The sequence below is a fragment of the Cucumis melo genome, chromosome 12 (genome assembly GCF_025177605.1).
Source record: "Cucumis melo cultivar AY chromosome 12, USDA_Cmelo_AY_1.0, whole genome shotgun sequence".
NCBI classification, from domain to species: domain Eukaryota; kingdom Viridiplantae; phylum Streptophyta; class Magnoliopsida; order Cucurbitales; family Cucurbitaceae; genus Cucumis; species Cucumis melo.
In genome coordinates this window covers 12,283,923-12,309,206 of record NC_066868.1, presented here as the reverse complement: position 1 = coordinate 12,309,206, position 25,284 = coordinate 12,283,923, and the positions used below count along the sequence as shown (strand labels likewise).

The 25,284-nt window shown below is 33.7% G+C and overlaps 3 protein-coding genes across 3 annotated transcripts; 1 reads left to right on the top strand and 2 right to left on the bottom strand.

Moving 5' to 3' along the window:
* Positions 1–209: 209 nt before the first annotated feature.
* LOC103500099 (transcription factor TGA9-like) lies at positions 210–5,085 on the top strand. The gene is made up of 12 exons (XM_008463308.3): positions 210–415; positions 489–583; positions 909–988; positions 1,128–1,388; positions 1,794–1,838; positions 1,948–2,007; positions 2,139–2,216; positions 2,439–2,490; positions 2,766–3,037; positions 3,123–3,344; positions 4,662–4,804; positions 4,900–5,085. Exons 1-12 carry the CDS (start codon positions 342–344, stop codon positions 4,988–4,990), a joined length of 1,473 nt encoding a protein of 490 aa, XP_008461530.1. The 5' UTR covers positions 210–341; the 3' UTR covers positions 4,991–5,085.
* A 2,449-nt stretch (positions 5,086–7,534) lies between these two features.
* Positions 7,535–9,563, bottom strand: LOC127144151 (uncharacterized). The gene is made up of 3 exons (XM_051079714.1): positions 9,374–9,563; positions 9,176–9,298; positions 7,535–7,612 (listed from the first exon to the last, which is right to left on the bottom strand). Exons 1-3 carry the CDS (start codon positions 9,554–9,556, stop codon positions 7,535–7,537), a joined length of 384 nt encoding a protein of 127 aa, XP_050935671.1. The 5' UTR covers positions 9,557–9,563.
* A 12,057-nt stretch (positions 9,564–21,620) lies between these two features.
* On the bottom strand, positions 21,621–24,418 carry LOC103502061 (uncharacterized). Its single transcript, XM_051079713.1, has 4 exons — positions 23,704–24,418; positions 23,275–23,564; positions 22,480–22,552; positions 21,621–21,715 (listed from the first exon to the last, which is right to left on the bottom strand). The coding sequence occupies exons 1-4, from the start codon at positions 24,416–24,418 to the stop codon at positions 21,621–21,623; spliced, it is 1,173 nt and encodes a 390-aa protein (XP_050935670.1).
* Between the last annotated feature and the right edge of the window lie 866 nt (positions 24,419–25,284).

The window sequence follows — 25,284 nt, the reverse complement described above, 5'->3', positions numbered from 1 at the left end:
TCATAAGGTTTCTTCATCAAGAAGCACATTAATAAATTAAAAGAAAAAACCAATTGCACCAATATTAATTCATTTATTTTCCTAATAATAACAATAATACACAAAACCCCACAAATATATAATTAATTAATTCAAAATTTATGTATATATGTATATCTAAAGAAAATGACACCACCCACTTTCTTCTTCCTCCTCCTTGCATATATAAACAAATAAAAAGGGTTGTAAACTCTTCTACTTCTTCCCACTTCACCTCATAATTTAAAAACTCATAACAAACAATCCTCCTCTGTTTCTTCAAAATCTTCAAGAATGGAGTAACTTATTAAACCTCTGTGGCTATGGCCAATCAACACTCTGCAACTTTGCCAAATTTCCATGGAATAATTCATCATAATCCTTCTCTTCCTTTCATGTAAGTTCTCTACGATGAACAAAATTAACAGCTTCTTTTTCTTTTTTATTAATTTTTCTTTTTCTTTTTATAGAAATCCAGAAGGCTCAGCTTTTGATTTTGGAGAGCTGGAAGAAGCTATTGTTTTGCAGGGGGTTAAGCTTGGAAATGATGAACCCAAATCTCCAAGTAAAAAACAAAATTTTCTTTTTTTTTTTCTTTTTCCTATTGACAATTTACTGATGAGAGAGAGTTAGGAAGGGGAATTAAAGTTGCTATTTTTAAAGGGAAAATGATTTCAAAAGAGGGTATAGAGTTGAATTGCATGAGGCTACAAACAGAGTAAAAATTCTGACCCTATTCTGTTTCATCTCTCTACTAACTCCATAACTGCTCAAAAGTTGGATTAGGTTCATACACAAATAAATTCTTTTTCTTTTTCTTTTCTTTTAATTGTACAAAATAAACTTTATTAGTTATTATTTGGTTTTGATTTTCTTGATTTTGATTGCAGATTTTCTTACAGGAAGGCCTGCAGCTACTCTTGAAATGTTCCCTTCTTGGCCAATAAGGTTTCAACAAACCCCAACATTGGTATCACTTCATAATTTCCCCATTAGACAAACCATTTTTTTATAATTATACCCATTTCATGAAACTAAAAATAAAATTAACTCATTATGTTTTTTTTTTTATTTTTTTTTTTACTTTTGTATGATGAATTTGAATTCAGGGAGGAGGTTCAAAGTCAGAGAGCACAGATTCAGGATCAGCTAATATAAACAATACTCTCACAAGCAAAATAGAATTAGAAATGGAATCTGGATCACCAATAAATAGAAGAACGTGTTCTTCAAATCAAGGATTATTTGATCAAAATCATCATCATCATCATCATCTTCTTCATCTTCAACATCTTCAATCAGAATTTGAAGATGATGCTTTGAGAACAGAAGCATCGTCACAACAAAATCAATCTCCACTCAAAGAAAAGGTTCTTCTTTCTTCTTCTTCTTCTTTTTTTTTTTTTTTTTTTTTTAATTTTTCTTCTCTGATCCCTATGAAATCAAGAAATTGAATTGAGGGGCAGAGTTTTTTCTGACTTCTGACAGATTTTCTGACGATTATTTGATATGAAAACAGAGAGAGAGAGAGAAAGAATCTTTATTGCCATTGCTTCGGCATGATAAAATGACCAAACTTTTCTCATTTTTCAACACATACAAACTATGGAAGAAAACAATGTGTTTTGCTTCTCTTCTCAAGAACAATATCATAATCATAATTCTATTTCCCCTAAACAATCTGTCAGCAATCTTTTTTTTTTCTCAATATAATCTTGCTTTATTTTGCCAAAAATGGGTAGAATTTTAACATTGTTCTTCAATTTTTTTTACAGAGGAAAGGAGGTGGTTCAACTTCGGAGAGACAGCTTGATGCCAAGGTTCTATTTTTATTGCTTATGAAGTAATTTGAAGTTTAAAAATTTTCCTTTTATTCTTCTTCTTTGAGTTATGAAAAATTAAGTTAAAAAAAAAAAAAAACTTTTGTAGACACTGAGACGATTGGCTCAAAACAGAGAAGCGGCAAGAAAGAGCCGATTGAGGAAGAAGGTATGAATACATTGAGCAATTTCTTTTCCTTCTCAAAATTTATCAACCCATTGAAGAACTGGAGTTACGCACTTGAATTTTTTTTTAAAAACATATATATGCTTTAATTTTTTTTTCATTTCTGTGAACAGGCTTATATTCAGCAGCTAGAGTCTAGTAGAATCAAGCTCTCTCAGCTTGAACAAGACCTCCATAGAGCTCGTTCTCAGGTTTACTTAATGTTTACAGTATTTAATTTTGAAAATGAATTACTTTAAAAATGTTTTGGAAGAGCTTGCTTTTAACACACTGTAAAAGTTTATTTTAAAAGTTTATTCTTGTTAAAACAGTTTAAATAAAAATGACATTCTTTAAAAAAAAAAAAAAGAAAAGAAGATGAGTAACGTTATGTTATTGTATTTACTAATTTTCGAATAATTTTTGTTGAACAGGGATTGTTTGTAGGTGCTTGCGGTGGCGTAATGGGTGGCAATATCAGCTCTGGTATATACCCTTTATTTATATATTTTTTTTGTTTTTTTTTTTTTTGGCCTTTATTGAAATAATGGCTTGAATTATAGAAGGGGACAATTTGGTGGAAGGCCATTTTCTGATGAAAATGGGATTTTTATATTTAGAACTAGACAAAGTTGGCTCCTTTTATTTATTCAACACAATGTAGCAAAATGGTTCCTTTAAATTCTTCTTTACTTTGAATAGTTAAATATCAAAAGTGTTCAAAAAATGAACCATTTTGATCACAATGTAATATATGTTAGGAGCTGCAATATTTGACATGGAGTACGCACGGTGGCTAGACGAAGACCACCGTTTGATGGCAGAGCTACGGGCCGCACTACAGGGGCATCTCCCCGATGGCGATCTTCGGGCAATAGTAGACAGTTACATCTCTCACTACGACGAAATATTTCACCTGAAAGGCGTGGCAGCAAAATCGGACGTGTTTCATTTGATTACAGGAATGTGGATGACTCCAGCAGAGCGTTGTTTCCTGTGGATTGGCGGGTTTCGACCATCAAAACTCATAGAGGTGTAAAAAGAATTTGAAATGAAATAGTTAATGTTACTTTTGTGATAAAAGTTTGTGACTTTTTCCTTTTTGGTGTGTCAAACAGATGCTAATTCCACAAATAGACACATTAACGGAGCAACAAGCAATGGGAATATGTAATTTGCAAAGATCTTCACAAGAAACAGAGGATGCTCTTTATCAAGGCCTTGAGCAGTTGCAGCACTCTCTCATTATCACTATCGCCGGCACCGCCGTTGTCGACGGTATCAATCATATGGCTCTTGCCGCCGGCAAGCTCTCCAATCTTGAAGGCTTCATCCGCCAGGTTACTCTCACTTCTTCTCTCTTTCTCTCTCTCATAAATATTCTGTCATGTTTCGTTATAATTTGGTGTCTAAAAGTTTTCAATTTTATCTTTTATAATTTCATTAAATCTCTCAAAAAGTTCAACAATGTTTTTGGTTTCTTTTAACTTTCACGGATGTAACAATAATAATTACCGTTTGAACTAAAATTTGTAATAATTTTAGTGTCTTAATTCTAAGAATTAATGACTTGGTCCATATCATGATTTCTTCTTTTAGGATTTAATAAAAAAAATCATATTCATACCTTTTATAAACTATAGATAGTAAATTCTTATTTAACAAAAGTTTACATTTAATTTTAGAAATATTTGTTAGGATAAGAATTAAATCCTTAACTTAATCTTTGTTATACTTGGACTAATTTGATACAAATTTGAAAGTACATGAACTAAATTATCATCGACTTTAATTTAAAGACCGATAGAATAAAAATATTTTGTTTCTAGTAGAGAAGGAAATACAAAAGTCTCTATAAAGAGATGGTATTTGAATTTTGTAGTAAACTTAAAGATTACCTCACAATAATCAAGAAATATGGCTTTGCAAGAGAAAAGGTATTTGAATTAGAACACTAATGAGGTTTAGTAAAAAGAAAATTATCATTTTCTTTTCAAAATATATTGTGCGTTTTCTTTTCATTTTTTAACAAGGTATTAAACTTTTCAACCAGTAAATAAAAGTCATTTTTATAGGTTTAATTTTTAAGTACTAACAATGAAAAAGTTCGGATAGTTATTCAGGCAAAATTTAAAAGGAGAATGAGGAAACAGAAATTTAATCTACAATACGACAATTAAACCTAAAATAACTCACTCAAAGATCTTGCATCCAGTTGACCACAAACCCTTTTTAAATAAAAATCCAAAGTATGGTTATCCATTACAATTTCCAATATTAAAATCAATACTTGAAATAAATATGCAAATTATATTTAGGAAGGGATTAACCAAGTCTGTTTTGATGTTCAATAATGTAGCATTGATCAGTAAATGGTGAGTTCATAAATAATACATAAGAAACATTTCTCAGTGTTTAGAAATTTGCAAAGTCACAATCAATTGGTTGGGTGTAGAAAAGGATGTTTTGGGTGACCTATCAACTAAAATCTTAAAAAACAATAAAGATTTATCGTATAAAGTCTTGATATTGCAAATAAATATAAAGTAAGCAATAGTTTTTCTTTTTCTTTTTGTGTGTATGCATCTGCGTGGAAAATGATAGAAGTCGTGTGTAATCGAAGTGTACATCTAACTCATTTGAGTATTATATCACAGGCTGATATGTTGAGACAACAAACACTTCATCAGTTACATCGGATATTGACAGTACGACAGGCAGCTAGATGTTTTGTGGTAATTGGAGAGTATTATGGAAGACTTCGAGCTCTTAGTTCCTTGTGGGTGTCACGACCAAGAGAGTACGTATGACTCTTAACATTAGATAATTTGAGAATTTAATGTTATTTTGATAGTATATTTAAAAACTTTGGTTGATTGAATTAATAATGAACAGGAGCAGCTGCTTGAACGATGAAAGTTCATGCCAAACAACAACAGAGCTGCAAATGATTCAGAATTCCCACACCCATTTCCCAAACTTTTGATATATGTTTTGTTCAAAACCAAATCCATTTGGGGTTTAATTGCTATATCATATTTATCATCATTTAGAAGAAATATAACTTTTATTTTCTCTCTCCTCCTCCTTATCTTTTTACCATTTTATCCTCTTCCTGTACATCAATCCAGTGGGGAAAAAGGTAGTTCTCAAAAAAAAAAAAAAAAAAAAAAAAAAAAAAAAAAAAAAAAAGAAGAAGAAGAAGAAGAAGAAGAAGAAGAGAAAGAAAAAAAAAAGTATGGCTTATTTAAAAGTTCTCATTTCATTTTCCATACACATGTGCATTTTTTTAATTGGCCCTTTTTAGGTGGACCTTAGCTTAGGGAGTAACTATTGTAAATTTGGAGGGAAAATATAAAATTAAAATCTTTGATTGGGTTTATATTGGAATAATTAGAATTGAAAATTTTGGAACAATTCGAGTTTTGAAAACGATTTAGCTTCAACTTAGTTCTTTTCTTAACATTTAAGATTTTGCATTTGTCATTTGGTCAATCTTACATATTATTATTAAACCATTTTTTCAATGTGAAAATATATCTTTTAGCTTGGAACTTCCTATATATAGTTAGCTATGTAAAATATAAAGTGATTATATAGGAGTGAGATAAAATTATAGAAAATATTTTTTAATTTTATCTCTTACTTCAATTATAAGTCATATTTACTTCTAAAATATGAATGGTTAGTGTTAAGCTTTAAGGCAAGTTTATAAAATATCATTTATTATTAATGCTATAGATGTAAATTATTTGTAATAGTTTTAAGAATGCTTTTCAACTTTTAAAATAGACATCGATATCTTTAATATTTAAGAAACATCTTTATATCTCATTCCCCAGTTTTTTTTTCTGTCTCTTTGTTCTTTAATTATTTTTCTTTTGAGCATTTGCAAACACATTTACAAATTTTTATTTTATTAAACGATCATTTTTTTCGACGAAATAACCAATTTTCTGTGCAACGAAAACAAGACCTTAAACTTGAAGTTAAAATATCACATCCCATGCAAAGTTTCACGAAGCCCAAAAATCAAAATATTTCTTCAAAACACGCTAAATCGAAGATTCCTTGATACACAAAATGTTTGACTAAAGAATATATCATCTTTCACTATTAGAGAAGCTTTCTAAACTCACCCCAACAAACACATCTATTGTTATCAACAAAAAAAAAATCTTCATCTTGTAAATTTGGTAAGACACATTTTCTCTCTCTCTCTCTCTCTCTCTCTCTCCTATTATTATTCAGAACTATGACTAAAAGTTTGGACGTTTCTCATTTTATTTATTAAAATTAACCAAAAGTATGTTTGTAGATACTAAATGTAATTTATTAACCGTTATTATTCAGATGTTATTGTTGTAATTTTAGTAAGTGTTATTGATTATTTTGTTAATTTTCTCTTAGTGACCTAATTCAATAAATTAACATCCTAAACTATCTTATGAATCTTGAATGATATGTAAGACATACAAAAATCAAGGTTCAAGATGTATCTTAAAAAGTCTATATTATAAGGATAAGTTCAAGTATCTTAACCTAAGAACATTACGAATACGGTTCATTTTGTATTTGACACAAACGCAATGATCCAAAACATTCATGTAGGTGACATGTAAGTGGAGGTATTCCTATGTAATGAGTTTGCATAAGACTGAACGACAAAATAGTAACCCCTAAATATAACTCCATTGACTAGTTAGGTTTTTATTTCAATATTCACCTACATAACTTAGTTTTAATCCTTAGTGCATGATGATCAACTTCTGTTTGTCAGAGACTATCCTTTGATATGTACCGAGTGAGAGTGGTCAAATTGTCCACTCTATAACCCTACCATTTTGGGGATAAGACCGAATGAGGGGTTGCTAAAAACATAATCACATAAAAGGGGATTTACTCCTTCCAGACTTTAGAGTAAGTAGATGAGTGTTCTTTTAAATGATGTCATAGGGACTTGAACAAAGAGCCATACCCTCTCTATAACATCAGAAGAGTTTTTGCTCATTGGTTGAACCATAAATATGTGATTCATTAGAAGAATATATTTATAGATTAAAGAAGTAATTAACCCAAGGGTAAAACGATAATTTAACCCAACAGGTGTTACAATCATTCGTGAAGGACTAACTTGTTGTTATTAGTTTATATCCGAGGACACATAAATATATCTACAGTGAGAAGAGTTCAGTTGTGAGTCTTTAGTGAAGTGTACACACAGTTAAAGAATTTAAAGTGTTTCTTATGATAATGTGTTTCTCTTTTGTTGGAATTTAGTAAAAAAGATTTAATGAGATTTTCTTTTTTTTAATGAGTTATTTAGTTTAAAAAAGATAACAGATCTTCCTTTATTTTAGGAATTCTTTATCAATATATTTTTTTAGATTATTCTTGAAGAAGTATATATTTATATACTACGAAATTTGTGGGTTTTGTACGACTAATGAACGAAGAAAGCATTTGGTGCTGCTCGTCGAAACTATCGTTGCTGTAGCCGTAAGCGGAAGAAGGTAGTACAATTTACTATCTATGGTCTCAATGTGTTGATCTCTGATGAACTAAATGATGAGTAATCTGAATGATTAAGTAATGATCGAGAGATTATCTTCAATTAAGGGGAAGTATGAAGACATATTCAAGAAGATTCACTCATATGTTCAGGGGGAGCCTGAACTTTTAAGTTATTAAGTACTTTAATATAGTCATATTCTCGAGTTGAATATCACTTACTGTATTGATGTATATTGACTATTGTGAATCTTAATAATATTACTCATCTGAACTGGTTTACTAAAGTTTTCTGTGTTGTTTACTTTTACTGTCCTTCTAGCTAATACATCAGTCAATTACTTTAGAATTAACTAAAGGATATATTGATTATCTCATGACATTTTCATCTTTCTCCTCTCCTTTCAAGATTGCAACAATGCAAAGGGAATCTTATGCAAAGGGAATTCTCATTCAAGAAAACTAGTGGAGGTTACACTACAAGAGATGGGGGTACTCCCGACGCACAAATACGTCGGCAAAAATGCAAAGTACGTCGAGAAAGGATATCTCGACGTACAAAACGGCGTCGGGAAGAACGTCGGGAGAAATGCGTCGCGAGAGGCTTTCCCGATGCCGTACCAACACGGCATCGGAAAAGGTTTTCCCGACGTTGGGAGATGCGTCGGCATAGACGGCGTCGGAAAAACCTTATTCCCGACGCCGTCTATGCCGACGCATCCCCCGGCATCGGGAAAACCTCTTTTCCGACGTTTTTTTCCCGACGTAATGAACGTCGGGAAATCTTTTTTATATATATTTTTAAATATTTTATTTTTACTTTTTTCCTTATAATATTTCGCTCGAACATTCACAATGATGTTCGGATTGCTCAAAAAAATTTCGCGACGTTTTGGATTAAATTAAAATAAATTAATAAATATACAAACACAAATTAAAAAAATAGAATTAAAATTAATAATACGAAAAGTTGATTACAACAAAATATAGTTCTCAAAATAGAAAAAACATAAACATAATGAAAAGTCTCCCAACGAGGTGCGTATGCGCGTCATTCTACACCTTCGATCCTAAAAATGGTATAAAAATAACTAAGTTTAATACATAATCATATATTGCAAAAACTTAAGAATAATAGAGACATATACGACGTACCACAGAGCTAGGGATCATGTGGTGGTCCCTGTTGTGCACGAGTTAGTTCTTCTATCATCTTTTTCATAGCTTCCACTTGTGAAGCTAATGCTTGGTGATTTCTATATTGTACTTCAATCCGTTCCAAAGCTTCATGAAGTTTAGCTTGTAATTCAATCTCTTTTTCTGTGAACTGCGAATAAGATGTCGACGAACTGCTTGCACTTGTCGTTCTGCGGGCCTTCGGCTTGGGTCCCCAACCAAGGCCTTTTGAGTAGCCTGGTCGTCTACCCAACACCTGATCACATATCTCATCCTCAGAGAGTGGCTGACTACCCTCTGGGGTAGGCTGGGATTGGAGTTCCAGCATTTGATTCTGCAACAAATTTAAAAATTATGTTAGGTAACGCGCAAAAATATATAATAAAAGTGGATAATTAATAAGGGTATAACTTACATGCGCATCCTCGACGGCCTGCAACACGAATGTCCCAGCTCGAACGTGTGTTTCCCGGAATAATTCCACACGATCGACCGGCTGCCATCTTCTTTCAGTGAGCTCATACTGTCGTTGTAGAAACGACTTGGACCCGCTACTATGATTGTAAGGCTGCTTCTGTTTAGCAGCCTTGTTTGTCCGTGATTGCTCCTGCATTAAAACAATTATATTGTTTATTTCTTATACATATTAAAACTTGTTATCATAAGTAATCATGACAAATACCTGGAATGCACGGTTGATATAATGGTCGCAGAGGAAGTGCCAATCCTCATCACGTCCAACCAATGCGTTTGGTGGGTTGGCACGAGCCTCCTCCGGGTCGCTGTACTTTTTGAAATGTCTATGACAGTCGGTCCGAAACTCTTTAAAGGTCGTGAGCATCTGATGCTCAACAAACCTGTTCATTGCTTGATCATTGAAATCAAGCACAAACAATCGCTACACATTACAAACATAACACATTAGATTGGTTAAAGTTAGATATGTTTCAAATGAAATCATATATAAATGTGTAGTGCATTTAATTACCTGGAGGTCGCCCTTGACGACCTCAATGTATTCTCTCCCAAGGTCCGCCCACTTAAGACAACGAACGGGAAATGTCTTTCATATGCACACGCCTATCGCCTGGCTGAAGCGAACGGCGTGTGGAGAAATAGGCTTCTCCGCTCCAGGGGCGATCGTCATCGGAATGCACCCATTTATTGCAACGTGGCGCTCTAACTCCAAGAGTCAAGACTGCGCACGTCTCCTAGGAGTCGAAGTCGTTTGTTGAGAAGAAGACCCTGCTCAATAAATAGACAATAACATATAAAGTTAGAAACCCCCTACATGAAATATTTGTAAGTTAAAAATGAAGAAAATTCTTAGACTCATCCGTATTGTCGCCCACAGATGACGACCCTCCCGCAATGTTATCTAAATCATCCTCAAACTGGAGGAACATATCGTCCGTCTCCATAAAATTTGATCGTCGATATGACATAATGACTATGGACATATAGAAAACAAACATTCAATAACCAAATACGAACACATAGCTAGAATCAAAATATATAAACTAGATATAAATATGTGCATACGTGGTTTAATTTGTCACTATAATTCCTCATCGCTTGCATGTGACAAGTGTTTATCCACATCGTCGATGAAGTCGTCAGTGACATGACGCACAACCGGTCTTTCAATTATTGTGGGATCAACGTCATTTCTGCATAGAGTGTCATCCTCGATGTGGTCATCCACTTGGTGGTTTACAACAACTTCTATTATATTAATATGGTCATTCTAAACATCCTCCACTTCTGGCACGTCCCAAATACGCTTATTTTGGATGACTTGCAAATCAACAAACTCTTTCCAATACAATACACAGTCATACTTGCACGCGTGAATAGTCTCGTATCCCAAGTCCAAGTCACGAAGTTTTTGTTTTGCTTCATAAAATGAACTAGGAATAGTACTATTACACATTGGAAACGCTGCTCTTAAGAGTTCTAACAACATGTCGAACGACTTGTTACTCCAACCATTTAGAACTTTCACATGCATCAACTTAACCAAAAAATTTAACGACAAAAATTCAAAACAACCGGGGTACAACTCATTACGTGCTTGATTCAATAAGTCCCGAAATATATTATTTGTTGTATCTTCATCTATATTTACCCCAACATTCATCGCCATTTCATCTTCCAAACGAAATTCCTCTATTTCCTCTTCATGTTCAATAGGGGCTTGTAAATCATTTAGCATACCAAAGATATCACCTTCTTCATTAAATTGTGTACTACTAGTTCTTCATTAAAAGGATTACTACTAGTTCCTTCCTCAAAGTTTTCTGTACCTCTATAGCTTAATGACTCTCCATGATACACCCATTCTGTGTAGTAGGGGGATATTCCAATAGTCAGCAGATGTCGTTCCACACCCTCTAATGAGCTCCAATTTAAATTCAAACATCTCTTGCATGGACACCTCAATCGTCCGTAAGCATCAACGTGAAATTTGGAAAATTCTAAAAATTGGGTCACTCCATGTCTATACTCAAGGGATAACTTATTTCTAAGTTTCATCCAACCCTTATCCATCGTTTAAGTCCCTAAAACATAAATAGATTTGATTAGAAATATATGTCTCTCACTCTTTCACATCCATAACTTACTCCCCTGAATTTTCACTATTTTTCAATAACTAAGTTCAAACTATAGATGCTACCATAACTGCAGGATAGCCAACACAACCTAATTATTAACAACAAAATACTTGAAAATATCTTCGTATCCTACAAACCCCTCCAAACTACAGAGGCTACCATAACTGCAGGATAGCCAACACAACCTAATTATTAACAACAAAATACTTCAAACTATCCTACTACCACCCCTTGAAACCAGCAAATTCAAAACAAAAAAGGCTACCATAACTGCAGGATAGCCATCCCAAACATAAACAAATTCAAAACAAAAAAGCTACCATAACTGCAAGATAGTCATCTCAAATCAACAATAAAAATATTCAACACAAACAGGGTACCATAACTGCAGGATAGCCAAAACAAATCTTAACACACATATTACATTCCCCATTCAATTGAACTATTAACTCCCCCCCCCCCTCCCAATTTCAATTTTCAATTCAATTATAAATCCCCCCCCCCCCCCCAATTCAATTTAACTATTAACCCCCCTCCCCTCCAATTTCAATTTTCAATTCAAATATAAACCCCCGTCCCAATTCAATTTTCAATTTAACAATAAACCCCCTCCCCCAATTCAACCCCCATTCAATTTTCATTTAACTATAAAATCCCCCCTCTATTCAATTTTCTAAAACAAAAATCCTAAACCATTCAAATTTCAAATTTCAATTTCAATTCAACCACAAATTACACACACTCTATACAAAAATATGTTTAACAAACAAAAATCTATTCCAAAATAAAATCCTAAACTAATTTTCATAAAAAAAAACCCTAAAACATAAACTTAAACTAAATAAATTTTCATTTTCCACTTACCTAAAGTGGCAGACGGCGGCGAGGGACAACGGTGGAAGGGCGACGGAAATCGCGACGACGATCTCGGCTTCTCCTTTCTTTTCCCCTCTCGGTTTCGGTTCTGTAAAATACAGAACTGAAACGATTTTAAAGGGGATTTCTCGATGCAGTGACGTGGCGTTGGGAAATCCCTCAAAATGCATCGGAAAAAGGGGAATTCCCGACGCTCATTAAACGTTTTTCCCGACGTTTCATGCAGCGTCAGGAAAAACCCCTATTCCCGACGCCGCTTCCGACGCACTGTTCACGGCGTCGGGAATAGTTCGTTTTTTAAAATTAATTTACCCTTTTCCCGACGTATTCTTGCCGACGCCTTCGTGGTGCGTCGGAAAAGATTGTTTTCCCGACGCATCTCCCGACGCGTTGTTGACGGCGTCGGGAAAGCCCTTATTCCCGACATTCTTTATGCCGACGTCCTTTTCGGCGTCGGGAATGCTCCATTTTCTTGTAGTGTTACCAAGACTTGGCAAGACATAGGTATCTGATAGAAGTAATGCATCAGTCAATTTTTGAAACCATTCATATGCGGTTGAATGTTAGAATTATATTCTTTTTGGAAATGTTTGTATGAGGATGCCCATATAGTTCTCCTTGTTAACTTACAATCAATTTTCATGGAGTTGTAAGGTTTTGTATTTAACAAGGTCGAAAAAATGTTGAGTTTTGGAAATGTTTATATGATGGATGTTCACATGGTTGTTGAAATGTTGCAAAGTTTTGAAATTGTATTTGATGAATATCTATATATGCATAATGATGTGATTGTTGGACTACAGTACAGGAACAATACAGGAACGAATACATAAATAGTCTTTAGAGAAATATCCAAATTATAATTATAAAAAAACTCCAAAAAGATTTACATTTTTCAAATATCATCAACACCAATTCTTAACATTTTTTTTCGTATCAAGTATAAAACATCTTGACATCTTTTACATATTAACTAGAACAATTCTCGACATTTTTAAATAGTCAATTACAACACTAACATTCTTGGCATTTTTCACATATCAAGTACAAAACATATTGACATTTATCACTTATCAAGTAACATTTTTATTCTTGATGTTTTTACATGTCTTGAAGATCGATATTTTTTGACATTTTATAAATGTCCAAAATTCAATAGTTTTGAAGTTTATTCATGAACTTCGACATTTTTTACATTGGCTTTTAAGGACACTTTTAAAAAGGTCAAGTACAATAGTTCTTAACTTTTTGAAAATTGTCAATAGAGTTTGTTTTTGCAGTAGTGTATACAAAGAGTTTGTTTAAGATCGACCCACGAAATAATTAATCTCTTTTTCTAAATTTGTTAATTGATAAAATTAATATTTCATAGGATGATCATGAACTGTGACTCGATCTTAATACTAAGTGATCAATGAACTCGTGTATGTGACATATTGTCCTTTAATTTGCATACCCGAATGGTGGTCCTTGTTGCCGATTCAATATGTCTATCGTTTTGAGAGACTTGGCCAAATAGGGGTACCATATTTTAGAGATGAGGATGAGATCAGATAAAAGGAGAATATCAATAGCAGTAAAGAGGATGAGCCTTCAGTTAGTTAACAGTAGGAACAACAATATGAGCAGATAAAGAAGAGATAGTAAGAACATAGACTTTGGTAACCCAGTTCGATGATACTGCATCTACGTCTGAGAGATCCTCAACCTGTTATGAGAGATTTTATTATTTGATTAATAAATTATAAGTACAACCTTATGATGTCAAGTATAGAGTTTCTACATTCACATATTCACTATATACTATTAGTAATACAATTTTACTGAATTAAACCTATCACTAGCATGATACAAAGATCATCAAAATAAAACCTCCCTTTAATTATTTATCTCATTAATCAACTGATTAAGGATTTTTTTGGTAGAAATATCTCCCTTAATGGTAAATTCTATCAAGCATCTTAATGCTTGCATTGAACTTGTTCGTAAAACAGAGGTTATATGATCTTGCTATAGAAGATCTCCATATGCATTCTTCAATGAATCATCACAGATAAATATCAAGCAAGAATCATATGTTTTACTCGTAGAACATACTTGCTACACAAGTATATTTTTTATCACAAAAAATCTTCTTCGGTTGATCAGTTCACGCACACACACCACATTAGATGTCTCACATATATATAGCCTTAAGAATCTTTGTTTATCCCAAAGATATAAGCACTATAACATATACCTATATTAGTTTATAATATTCCACAATACTAGGAATAATATCTCACATAAGATATTTAAATAATTGAATATTTAATAATATTTTCAAAAGAAAAAAAAATCTTCAATTACAGATACCTTTTAGAAACAATATTCTCCTGAAAAAATATCTTTATAAATTTGAACTGGGCCAACAACATATCTAACAATCTCCCCCTTGAAACCGGCTTCCATTATTTGTTCAGACATGCATATCATACTAGAAAAATGCTTATTACTAATATCATTTCATAGAATGGTGAATGAGTATAGAGCATAAACCAACATAGTAAAACAACACTTTAGAAACCAACATAGTTCAAATGAGAAAAATATCAACCAATATCAATTGATAAAAAAAACTACAATCACTCTCAACTTACAAATCAACACAAAAAAACAGCCATCCGTCTCAAAGGAAATCTATCATCACCACCACCACTATCCTCCCTTACATGTGAACAAATAACTAGGTAGACGAAGAAGGATATTGAGTTTCAATTATATGCTGAACTGCATTCAACATTGAGTTAATTGCCACTCGTCCACTGATAAGGTTAGCCATTACCTCATTCATATCTTGAATGGTAGTAGTTAGAGACCGAGATTCATTTATTAAGAGATGAACCATACGAGTCGCTAACTCATGAGAGAGATGTAACCCAAAGGCAGGAATATTCAAATTTGTAGCTGTAGATTGAGAACTAAGTCGAGGAGGACGAAAACTTGGTGGAAGATGTGGAAGATAAGACCCTTGAAACAACTTGTAATTAAGCAATATTGTTTTAGGGGCAAGGCCGCTCACATCATATTTAGTCAAATATATCAGGATATTGAGATAACATAAAAGCACATAATAGTCTTGGAAAACAGATGAGAATGTTTATTCCAAATGTATCCACATGTCTCAGAACATGATGATACACAAGATCTCCTATATCAACATGTGGACCTGTTCCTATCAAATCTAACAGATTGGCTAGAGTAGTGGAGACAGTAGAAAGATGAGAGGTTGGATGCCAATTGCTAATACCAATTTTATGAAGAATGACATTCCTAATACTTAACTTCATAGTTAGAAATTGACCACCAGAAGACCATTGTCGAGCAAAGCCATTAGATAGTTTTAAAGCCAATTGTTTCGAAGATGGTCGAATAATTGAAACCTCAAATGGAAGAGTACTCTCTAGAAATGATTTTATAAGAGCAGGAGAAATAAAAAAACACTTGCCTCGTACATGAACTTTCTATAGTCCGGCATTCCATGGTTATTGAAATTAGGAGGAAGATTTACTATAAATTCTCTAACGAACTTGGGATAGAAAGCCCCAACATTAGTGACAGTAGGCATAAGACCAACAACATCAATGAGATCAATTACTGTAGAACATGAACAGTGTTGATCAAAGATTACAGCCTTATCTGCAATACGCCTTTGGACTACGTACATCCATTTGTGCACACAGTCTTTTAAGTGAAATGAAATGCCATCAATAGGTACAGTAGGCACATTAAAAGGAAGGTTACGTCTCCCTACTTTAGTAATCACTACTTTTTGACCTCTTATAGGCATTTTAAACTGCCTTTTGGACATCTTTGGAGCTAATTCGGAAGCTGTAGGAGGAGCATCAGTAGCAGTGTTCTTGTTAGAAGCTAAATGATCAGGAACAGATGGTTGATCTTGTGGAGTATCAGTAACTGTGGAAGGTGGAGGTGGAACAGAGTTAGGATCAAGTTCATTCGAAAAAGATTCTTGTGAAGCATTCAAGTCAGGCATATCAGAAGTTTGATAAAACTCAGTAAATAAGTCATCATTAGTCCAAGTAGGTTTGGATGAGAAGGGAACAAATGAATCCTTTGCTTTAATGGTGGTAGAATCATGATGACCTGGAGGGGGAACATAAAAAAGATCTTCATAAAGATCATCTGCATTAGATGACCTCCCAACCCTGGGCTTTTTAGAGGCCACTTCCTTACACATAGGAGTTTTACCATATGCTTTCCTCTTCAGAACATCAAACAATATCACATTGTCATCATCAGATGACTCAGATTCAACAGAAATTATCTTAGTAGACTCAGAATATGAAATTATAACTCAAGGCTTTCTTTGATAAGATAGATTAGCAAACCTAGAAAAAGGACTTTGAGTACCAGTTTCCATTGAGGGCTGTATGGGAGATTGCATGGTTGTTTTGCTAGTAGCAGCAATAAATTTTTCATGCATGGATTTATGAGATTCGGAGGAAGAAAATGATTTCAGAATTTCACTAGCACACCACAATCTTCTTCTTTAAGGATGGCGTGCAGGTATCATCTTGATTCTTCTAGGTTTTGAACCTTGTGGAATAAAGGAAGAAGGATTCGTCAATGGAGAAGGTTTAGAATGATACTGAGCTTGACGAGTGAATGCCTTTCAAGAAACTGTACACCTTATAAAGAGCTTGAGAGAAATATAAAACACCTGAACAAAAGGACGGGAATCGTGAAGGTGAAACAACGCCACCCAGAATTTTTCAAATTCAAATTTCTTCCTTGCAAACCAGGTAAATCTGACCAGGCCCAATAAGCAAACAACTCATATACCATAGACATTAATTTCTATTGCTGAAACTGACATACTCCAAGCCCAACTCTAAGTTTTTCAAATAACGTACTTCTAACAATTTTGTTAGAATATCTGCAAGCTAAACTGAGGTACGGACGTGTTGAAGAGAGATTTCTTTAGTTTCCACCAACTCTCGAATAAATTGAAGTCGAATATCAATATGTTTAGTGCGATTATATTGAACTGGATTTTTGGAAATATTAATTGTGTAGCGCGCCAAAGTAAGTAATTTTAAGTTTAATTATCCTAAGTTAAATTTTGGAAATTATTGAAATTATTTTTGGGTGTTATATGATTTAATTGTGGAAATCCTTGATTTGTAGAAATTAGAATTAATTAGATACTATGGAAAAATATTTAATTAATTGAATTTGGAATTAATGTTTGATTTGGTTTGCTTTTTAAGTAGTCTGTGCTGGGAGATTTGTATTTGAGAGAATTTTGAATAATTATATATAAGAGTATATAATTATTTGGATTTAAGGTTAAAATAATTGTATTGTGAAAATAATATAATTATTTGAGATTGGTTTATTTATTTTGGAAGGATAAAGTGATGTGATTGGTTGAGGGGAGAAAAGTATTGATTTTATTTTGGGGAAAAGTTAAAAAGAAGATAAAAAAAGATTTGATGGGTTTAAATGAAGAGAGAGGGTAGGAGATTTTATTTGAAAAATGAGTAAAGAAAGAGAAGATAAAATGATAATAATTTTTTTATTATTATTTTTATATTATTCTTATTTCATTAAATAGCTCCTTGGAAAACGTGGCACTATTCATCATCTTCTTCACAAACACTAATATCACAAAGATAGAAAAGAACCCGAGCTGCCCTCACCACCACCACCTTCCTCCGGTCGACAGCCACCATAGGTCGCCGTCGATTGTCGCGTCCCATCCCATTACGTCGATCGTCTGCATGAACCGAGCGGACAACAATCTTTCAGCCACGCTCTCCTTCGCGTTAACCGTTCTGTCGCGTCGTTCCATCTGTAGTCATCAATTGTCGTCTTCTGTCATTCCGTCGTCACAAGCCATTCATCTCCAATCAGCGTCGCGTCACTCCTCTATCGACACCGTTCGAAGAGCTGGTCATGCGCAATTCGAGCCTTGAATGCCCCAACCTGAGCCGCTGACCGGCGCAAGCCGCTTCTAACCTCAGTTGAGTCGTGCCTCTATAAGCTACCAAGTCGCCCTTCGCACGTGAGTCGCGTGCAAGCCTTCTCAGCTGATTTCCCTCTCTCAGTCGAGCCTCCTAGCCGATTGTTCTCCTGGCCAAGCCGTTTGAGCTGACAAGCTTGTTTTTAATCCTATCTAACCTATTTTTGGTAAGTTTTGATTGGGTTTTTGGTATACCCAACAAATTTTTGAGTTTGGATTTTAAATATTTAATTTCTAATTAAATTGGTTAGATTTTTAGTTGGAAATCATGAGCTGTGGAACTTTGCTCTAAATTAAGGTTGAGTTGGATCTTAACTCAACTTTGGGTAAATTGAATTACCTAAATTTTTAAATCCTAAATTAACTGCAAGTTAAGTTGTCATCTTAGTATTTTATCCTTACTATTTAGGATTTTCTTGAGAAGCTTGACTTTGCTGTCGGGAATGTATTTCTGTGAATTAAGCTAATCTCCAAGTAAGAGATTCTCCTGCTAGACCTTCGAATTGAAGTATGAGCTTGCATGTAACTTTTTCCATTATGCATTAATGTAGCAAATATGCATAACGTGTTTATGATTTATGATGATTGGTAGTCATGACTAGTCTATACTTACGATGACAGTTAGTTTGGACTGAGTTATGTTGATGATGACTGTTGATGTTGATGTTATGCATGAATTATTAATCTTATAATTAAGAATGCTATGGTTAATATTCATGACATGATTATGATATTATATTATGCTACATGCTATGGATAGGTCATACTATTAGCTTTATCTATTAGAGTCGTACCCACATGGGTGTCCCTCGGGATCACCATCTTTTTATGACTGTGTAGTCCGACGGGATCACCAATCAAGTATGAGATGATATATTATGAGTGACTCGATGGGGTCACTCACAGCCCGATTGTCTTACTGTTTCTTTCGAGATTCACTAAAGACCTGTTTGTCCTGGTGTTCCGTGTGTTCACTGAAAACCAGTTTTGTCCTAGGTGTTCCTTTTAGTTCACTAAAGACCAGAGATGTTCCTACGGGATCACAGATTGCGCGTGTTCGAGAACAGGCCAATTTAAGGGTTACCACTTTACAGGACTCTAATAGAAAGTTAACAGTCACCTAGCGGAACTAGTAGTAGGTCCCTTACTGAGTATATTTTTATACTCACACTTTTATGTTTAAATTTTTCAGGCAAAGGTAAAGAGAGAGGTAGAGGAAAGCTGGCAAATGATAAGAAGTGACCGTGGCATGCCATAGGGAACATGTTGCTTCCGCCATTATGATTTTAGTTTGTTTTAATATTTCTTGTACTTTCATTATTACTCTTTAAAACTAGATAGGGCCCAAACTAGGATTTTGTTATTTTGAGATTTATTTCTATTCGTTTATTTATTTATGATTTTAAATGATTTATTTATTTATTTATTTGAAGTTTTGATCATGAACATTTGTTTTACTTTCCAATTTAATTTAACAAATCTTATTTTCCTTTAAGTAGTAATAACCTCAGCTTAGTATAAAGAGTTGGATCTTTACAAATTGCCCTCATACTATCGGTAATATAGAATCATTGATTCCTGAAAATTATTGTATTCATACAACATCTGTTTCATCCATAATAACTGAGTACAACTACTACTTGTAGCTATGTATTTTTCCTTAGCTGTAAACAAAGATACACAATTTTATTTCTTAGTAAACCAAGCAATAATATTATTGCCTAGAAAGAAACATCCTTCAGAAGTACTCTTTCGATCTTCAGTGCATCCTGCCTAGTCAGCATCACAATACCCTACTAGAACTGAAGTAGTATCAAAGGAATACCAGAGATCGTAGTCTATTGTCCCTGATGCATATTTGAGAATGCGTTAGGTAGACCGTAAATGTGATTATCTAGGATCTGCTTGATATCTAGCACATACACCAACTGCAAAAGCAATATCAGCACAACTGGCTGTTAGATACAGTAGACTTCCTACAATACTTCAATACATACTTTCATCAACTACTTTGTCATGATTTTCTCGAGACACTTTGAGTTGAGTTGCTGCAAGAGTTCATTTTATTTTTTATTTTTCAAGGCCAAACTTTTTTATGATGTTTCGAGCGTATTTTTCTTGAGAGATGAAAATTTCAATCTTGCACTGTCTAATTTGAAAACCCAAGAAAAATGATTATTCTCCCACCATGCTCATCTCTAATTCAATCTTCATATGCTCCACAAAATCTGTTATTATAGTCTGAGGTTGACCTCCAAAGAATATATCATCTATATACATCTAAGCAACTAAGAACTCTTTAACCTTTTTCTTAATAAACATTTTCTTGTCAGTACCTCCTCGAAAGAAGCCTTGCTTTAATAAATATGTAGACAGTCTGTCATACCAGGCCCTAAAAGCCTATTTAAGTCCAATATAGAGCTTTACGTAGTCTATACATGTAATCTGGATTGGTAGGATCAACAAAGCCTTTGGGTTGTGCTACATAAACTTCCTCTGAGTATACCCATTAAGAAATGCACTTTTAACATCCATTGAAATAATGTAATTTTTTTCACACATGCGATACCTAGCAACAATCGAATAGCTTCTAGCCGTGCTACAGGAGAAAAATTCTCTCCAAAATCAACTCCTTCAATTTGAGCATATCCTTGAGCTACAAGACGAGCTTTCTAATAATATTCCATTTTTCATTAATCTTGTTCTTAAAAGTCTACTTTGTACGGATAATATTGACATCAGATGGTTTTGGTATTAATTCCCATAATTGATTTCATTCAAACTGAAGTAAATCCTCCTACATTTATTTTATCCATTGTTCGTCCTTTAGAGCTTCAGTAACACTAGTTGTTCTACTGTAAAAGTAAAACAAACATTGGCAATCATTTTAGCATAATCAGGTTTGTTCTTCTTTCTTATAGTAATTTCACAGCCAATGTCTCCTATAATACTAGTAGATGAATGATTTTTCTTGATACAAGCTGAGGGCATAAAACTTTGATCTTCAATGGATTATGTTTCAATAGAGTCAACATGCATGCTTGTGGAAGTACCTCTTGTATTAATACACTCCTCATTAGCGAAATTTTGATCAGTAGTAATAACTGATAGACTATCAAAATATTCTTTTTTCAAACTATTGCATCCAGAACATTCAGTGATCTCATCAGTTAGAGAAGATGATAGTCTTGAATCATCTTCTTCCTTCTTAATAAGGTCTCCAGTATCATAAACAATAATGTTCACATACTCCATAACAGTTTTAGTGCGTTTATTATATACTCGAAATACTCTACTATTGATAGAGTAGCCAAGGAAAGTACTTTCATTTGATCTGGGATCCCATTTTAGATGATATGGTCGGTCATTGAATATATATCCATGCTGCCAAATACATGAATTTAACATTAAGTTTACGACCCTTCCATAGCTGATAATTTGTATACACAGTTCCAGGACGAAGAGTAATCCAATTGTGTATATGGCATGCTATATTTACTGCTTCTGCCTAGAAACATAGAGGAAGAGACTTCACATGTATCATAACTCGGGTCATTTCTTGAATAGTTTTATTCTTTCTCTCAACTATCCCATTCTGCTGAGGGGTTAACAGTACTGAGAATTCATGAAAAATATCCTTAGTTTGACAAAACTCATTAAAACTAGCCTTTTCAAATTCTCGACCATGATTGCTTCTAATACGTTGAATCTTTTTTATCTTATTCTCGTTGTAAATGAACACGTAATTAATGATCAAAACATCTTGAACGATTCAGATTTTTCTCCAATAAATCGTACCCAAGTGAATCTAAAGTAGTCATCAACAACTACTAACACATATTTTTTTTTATCTCCAAAACTTTCCACGTGCATGGGACCCATTAAGTCTAAATGAAGCAATTCTAAGATTCATTTGTTCTAATATGGTCTCCAGTCTTATGAGATGATTTGATTTACTTCCTAATTGGACATTCTAAACACTGAATCTTAGTATTTTGTTTCAACGACACACCATGAACAACATCTGCGTTGATAGTCTTACAAATTTTAGATAAACTTATATGCTCAAGATGTTTATGCCATAGTATAGTTTCATCATATTTAGCCAAATTAAACTTAAGGTTATTGTCCCAATGATAACAATTTTCAGAAAGCCGTGTTCCAGTCATTACTACATTTTTGCCAAAATCTAGCACCAATTGTCTTTTGAGAACTGAACTTTGAACCCTCGATTGCACAATTGACTAATACTAATAAGATTTACAGACAAACCTTTAACTAATTTGACATCACGAAGATTTGGTGTACCTGACCGATCAATATGACCTTTACCAATAACTTTTTCCTGAACACCATCACCAATAGTTACTTATCCAGTTTTACTTTCTTTTAAATTAGTAAAAAAGAGAGATTTTCTGTCATGTGCCTTGGACACCCACTGTCAAAATACCACTCTTTATAATTTGAGTTATAGATTCAAGAAAAAGCCATATTACACGCGAGTGATCTTCCTGACTCTATCATTCTCAAACCTTTTTCACAATAGCGCTTGAGGACGCATTATATTTTCTGGACTTATGATTAGTCACTTTGCTGATCTCATGAAGCTTGTAGCAGTATGGTCTAATATGCTCAAGCTCATTGCAAAAGTGACATATCCATTTTGACTTTACACTGGACCTCTGCTTGACAGTAGTAACTTTACCTTATGTGGTTTCAGGGATATGATTTTGATTCGTGCCTTGTATAGCTTGAACAAACACATTAGATTTTCCTTTTGAGGAGGAACTAATTTTTTAGAAACCTATACCCTATTTGTCTTTCTTCAATTTTTCCCTACTTAGGATGTTATTAAGACTATCAGTTCCAGAGGACAAGTCATATTGATTTGGTTAAGGCCTCATAGTCATTTCAGGCACTTTTTAGTTCCTGATTTAATGTAACAATGGTAGTCATTAACCTATAATTATCTTCGCATAAGCTTATAATATGTTTTTGTTGCAGTCTTAGCACTTCTTGATCTTCCTTACGTAGCGATAATAATTCTTCAAAATCTAAAGTAGTTACCTTGACCAGTTTTTCACCAGATGAGGGTAACTTCTCACTATCTAACTCACGTTTTTCTTCAGAACCAACAATTAGATTATTATCATTAGATATTTCTTGCTCACAACTGATTAGAGCTCTACCAGATAATGTGATTGCAAGCCCCTTTTTCTTTCTTTTTAAATAAATAGCATACTCAGCTTGATGGTGCCTGAATCCTTCACACTCATGACATCTAACACTTTTATCAATCTGATCGGTATTTTGATAACTATCCTTCCGTCGAGACCCAACAATAGAACTTGGTGATCCTGTACAGAAAGTATTCATGTAGAATCTCTATTTGATTGACTTCCGAATGTTCCTGGATTTTTGTAAAACTTACTTTTAAATTTAGAGAATTGTTTTGACAGAAGAGAAACTACTTTAGACAGATCATCCTAAGGAAACTTTGAGGTAGACTTTGTCGTTTCCTCACTGACTCCCTGATAAGCAAGTGTAGATCTAGTGACAACTCGAATGTTCGCAAAGAATCAAACAACTCATCCAATCTTATGACTAGAATATCATTAGCTTCCTCTATAGTTGTGACTTTCATGTTAAACCGAGGAGGAAGAGATCTTTGCACTTTTCTCACCTGCTTTGTATTAGTAAGTTTTTCACTTAAGGCGAATGACTCATTAGCCAAATCCAGAACACGAACATTAAACTCTACTATGGTCTCATCTTCTATCAACTTAACTGCTTCGAATTTTGAAGACAAAATTTGAAGTTTGGATATCTTAACCTTAGAAGTTCCTTCATAAGCAGTTTCAAGAATATTCCAGGCCTCTTTTGCAAACAAACAAGTATTAATCCATTTGAAGATATTCTGATCAACACCATTGAAAATTGCATTTAAAGCTCTTGAATTTCCAAATGCAGCTTCATCTTTGTCTTTGGACCAAGTTATCTCTTGTTTAAGTGTCTCTTTTCCAGCAACATCTTTAGGGGAAGGATGTTTCAAACCAGCAATCATTGCTTTCCAACACTTACTGTCAATCGATTTTATAAATGCAATTATTCGAGCTTTCCAGTAGGCATAATTTGCTCCATCTAGAACAGGTGGTCTTGTTGTTGAGGATCCTTCACGAAGAGAATCCACTAAATACAGAAAACCTTGCATTGATACCAATTGATAAAATGAGAACATCAACAATAGTAGAGAGGATGAGTCTTTAGTTAGTTAATAGTAGGAACAACAATATGAGCAGATAAGGAGAGACAATAAGAACACAGACTTTGGTAACCCAGTTCGATGATAATGCATCTACGTTCGAGAGGTCTTTGACCCAATATGAGAGATTTTATTATTTGATTAATAAATCATAAGTACGATTTTATGATGTCAAGTATAGAGTTTCTACATTCACATATTCACTCTATACTATCAGTGATACAATTTTATTGTATTAAACTTATCAATATCACGATACAAAGATCATAAAAAAAAACCTCCCCCTTAATCATTTATCTCATTAATCAATTGATTAAGGATTTGTTGGTGGAAATCTCCCATTAATGGTAAATTCCATCAAGCATCTTAATGCTTGCGTTGAACTTGTTTCGCAAAATAGAGGTTATATGATCTTGCTATAGAAGATCTCCATATGCATTCTTCAAGAATCACCGCAGATAAATATCAAGCAAGAATCATATGTTTCACTCGTAGAACATACTTGCTACACAAGTATTTTCGATCACAATAATCTTCTTCGGTTGATCAGCTCACGCACATACACCACATTAGACGTCTCACATATATATAACTTTGAGAATCTTTGTTTATCTTGAAGATAGAGGCAATATAGAATATACCTATATTAATGTATAATAATTCCACAAGACTAGGAATAATATCTCTCAGAAGATATCTAAATAACTGAATATTTAATAATATCTTCAAAAGAAAAAATCTTCAACTGCAGACACCTTTTAGAAACAATATCGTACTAAGCAAATATCTTTATAAATTTGAACCAGGCCCACAGC

Excerpts from the sequence above, each read along its gene's own strand:
- LOC103500099 (XM_008463308.3), top strand. The coding sequence starts at position 342 with ATGGCCAATCAACACTCTGCAACTTTGCCAAATTTCCATGGAATAATT. Across the intron at positions 1,839-1,947 it reads AGAGACAGCTTGATGCCAAG|ACACTGAGACGATTGGCTCA; the intron begins GTTCTATTTTTA and ends AAACTTTTGTAG. Across the intron at positions 3,038-3,122 it reads GACCATCAAAACTCATAGAG|ATGCTAATTCCACAAATAGA; the intron begins GTGTAAAAAGAA and ends TGTGTCAAACAG.
- LOC127144151 (XM_051079714.1), bottom strand. The coding sequence starts at position 9,556 with ATGAACAGGTTTGTTGAGCATCAGATGCTCACGACCTTTAAAGAGTTT. Across the intron at positions 9,299-9,373 it reads ATATCAACCGTGCATTCCAG|GAGCAATCACGGACAAACAA; the intron begins GTATTTGTCATG and ends GTTTTAATGCAG. Across the intron at positions 7,613-9,175 it reads GATGGCAGCCGGTCGATCGT|ATAATCTCTCGATCATTACT; the intron begins GTGGAATTATTC and ends CCTTAATTGAAG.
- LOC103502061 (XM_051079713.1), bottom strand. The coding sequence starts at position 24,418 with ATGCAAGGTTTTCTGTATTTAGTGGATTCTCTTCGTGAAGGATCCTCA. Across the intron at positions 23,565-23,703 it reads ACGACAAAGTCTACCTCAAA|GATCACCAAGTTCTATTGTT; the intron begins GTTTCCTTAGGA and ends CTTTCTGTACAG. Across the intron at positions 22,553-23,274 it reads CTGGTGAAAAACTGGTCAAG|GAAAAAGTTATTGGTAAAGG; the intron begins GTAACTACTTTA and ends GATGGTGTTCAG.